Source organism: Aplysia californica, unplaced genomic scaffold (assembly GCF_000002075.1).
Source record: "Aplysia californica isolate F4 #8 unplaced genomic scaffold, AplCal3.0 scaffold00120, whole genome shotgun sequence".
Taxonomy (NCBI): Eukaryota; Metazoa; Mollusca; class Gastropoda; order Aplysiida; family Aplysiidae; genus Aplysia; species Aplysia californica.
The window spans coordinates 1,362,670-1,365,472 of record NW_004797390.1 but is presented as its reverse complement, the minus strand read 5'-3'; the positions used below and the strand labels follow the sequence as shown (position 1 = coordinate 1,365,472).

General features: G+C 38.5%; 1 protein-coding gene across 1 annotated transcript in view; it reads left to right on the top strand.

The window, feature by feature from the left end:
- LOC101848579 (paladin) overlaps nucleotides 1-2,803 on the top strand; it is a gene marked incomplete at its 5' end in the record, with an annotated part of 84,596 nt that overhangs the window by 52,508 nt on the left and 29,285 nt on the right. The window contains 1 exon segment of the mRNA XM_013081204.2: nucleotides 1,595-1,740. Within this exon segment, the coding sequence (XP_012936658.1) occupies nucleotides 1,595-1,740 (146 nt within the window).

Here is a 2,803-nt window from a genome sequence, read left to right as displayed (position 1 = left end):
TATATATCAGTCTTGCGAAGATCCAGGACCGCAAATAGCCCTTTTTTCTGATGGTATCTGCTCTTTAGTCTGTTTCGAGCGTTTTGTTTATTTGTTGGTTTGTGCTTTTGTTCGTGCTTTTTTTTTCTTTTTTGGTCTGTTTGTTGTGCTACTTTGTCCAGACCGCAGTCACAGGCATAATGTTGCACCATTGAGTGGGTTTTCTAAGTTTTGCCATGCTTTTTGTTAGGAGTTCTTTTTTTTTTTTCCTTTTGTTTTACATTAAATGAGGTCATACAATATCTCCGAGAATAGACGCGGAAGTTACTCTCATCCATTTATACGTTGCTTTTTGTATGTGCAATCTTATTGTAGCATTTTGTAGTGTTGCTGGTTTTGCTTAAATCAGTTTTTTATGTCTGTCAGTACTGTGTTGTTTAACTGGAGCTTTTGCAGGACATCTCTGGGGGGAAAGCACTAGGAAGTTTAAAACGTGTGGGGGTGTGGGGGGGGAGACGGGAAGGGGAGGGGGGAGCTGGTAGGAATAATCAGTATTGTCAAGGTTGTGGGTATTTCTGTGTTGTTGTAGTTGTTTTATGGAGGGTTTTTGGTGGGTGGGGTAGGGGGAGGGTTGTTTTGTTTATTCAGTTTTTTATTTATTAATATACATTTCTTATTTTCTAGTATTTTTTCACTTACAAAATGTTTTTAGCTATATATTTTCTTATTTTATTAATTTTAAAAAAGAAATAAGACTCCTAACAAAAAGCTCCGCAAAACGTAAAACCCACTCAATGTTGTAACATTATGCCTGTGATTGCGGGTCTGGACAAAGTAGCACAACAAACAGACAAAAAAACCTCACAAACAAAATGTATTGAAGACAAACTAAAGAGCAGATACCATCTGAAAAAAAAATGGCCGTCTGCGGTTTCCGATCTTAGCAAGACTCAGATATATATTGATTTATTTTTTAATTTTCGAGTATTTTTTAACTTTAAAAATGTTTTCATCTATTTATTTATTAATTCAATTATTTGTGGGGTTTTGGAGAGATTGGTGGGGATACTTTGTTTAGTGAACATTTCCGTTTCACTGAGCAGTCCGGGAGTTTGGTAAAGAATAGTTTTCGTAATAGTCCTTGCTTATCCCTTATCTTTTTTTCCTGTCTTTCACTTTGCTTTTTCACTGCACAGTACGATTGTGGGGGCCACCATGACTTTGGTCTTTGTATTATTGACCTTCATTGTACTGACACTGCACTGCAATTGTGGGTGGTTGGCGGGTGCTCCTGTGTGATTTGCTCCTTCTTCTTTCCTATCAAACATCTATTGTCCTTATCTCTCCTTCTTCTTTTTTATGCTTATTACTCTCTCGTAACACCTGTGGTCTGCACTGATATTACCTTATTGTGTTGCATGTGCCGTAAATCTTATTCTTTTTTGCGGGTGGTTGGAGGGCGCCACTGGTAGGGTCTTACTTCTCTACTTTCCTTCTGCTGTTTCTGTCTGTCTATCTTAACTTTTTTCCTGGCACTGAGTGACCATTATTAAGTTGATGTGCTTTTCCTTACTTAAACAAATAAACAAAAATTATGTTGGGTTTTTTTTTAAAGGAAAGACCCAAATTCCTGGACCGAAACAGCCGCTACTTCCCAGCCATATATCTCATCTCCCACTCCGGGGGTCGGAGATCCGCTGTGTTCATGGTCATGAGCTGCCTGCTGTATGCGCACAAGAGAGGAACCTTGAAGGAGTCATGGTAAGAAGACATATTATAAGAAAATAAAATAAATATAGTCGACGTACATGATCTGACGGCTGGCTATCTGTATAAGACAATCACCTGTACAAACAGCCACTTTCTGCCTCCTTCCTTGTGAGTTTGGGGTGTTTTTTTTTGTTTTGTTATTGTTATATTTTTAAAGTTAATAATGACAATGTGTGAGATGGCCACCTGTCTAAGACGGTCACTTTTCTTCTCGAAAATGGCTGGTGTCCTTAGAATTTTGACTGTATTTTGGATATAAAACAGAAAACATTTAAAATAAATTCTTCGGAAAGGCAAAAAGCGGACACTTTTATCCAGCAGTCGTATAACTGAACCCCATCGATCACGGGGCAAAGTTAGACACGACGACACAAAATGGCAAAACGCTAATTACTTATTAAACACCTTCAACGCAGATTCTCCAAATATTTGGATCAGATTATTGGTATTTCATGATTCACTGACAAGCCTGCAAGATGCATAAAAGCATAAGTACCTACATAATGAATAATTATGATGTATTGTTGTGTCAAAAGTGTATTTGCTTAATTTCCTACCAACTAAAATAGATTAGAACGAAATTTTAGCGTCATTTATTCTCCACGTCCATCGAAGAAGTATTCGAAGGCTTCATGTTTATAACGGCATAATATCAAAAGAACAACAAAAAACCAGCCTCCAGCATAACAAAACAAGATAAAAAAACAACCCCAAAATAAATCCTCGTGCTGTATTTCGTAGGCTCGTCAGCGTTGCACCAAAACAAAACAAAAAAACCACACTACAAAAATAAAACAAACTCAAATAAGCAAAAAACAAAACAAAACACACACAAAAAAAACAACAACAGGACAAGCTGACGGTCACGGATCCATAGAATTTGTCCAGCAATACGGCCATTACTCTATAGTACGCATTACCCAATTCATAGTGACCCCGGGTCACCTGGTGGGCACGACTCTCGGCTGTGCACGACTCTCTCGGCTGTGCACATGGTTGCGTGTGTGTGTGTGCGCGCGCGCGCGCGTGTGTGTATGTGTGTGTGTGTGTGTGT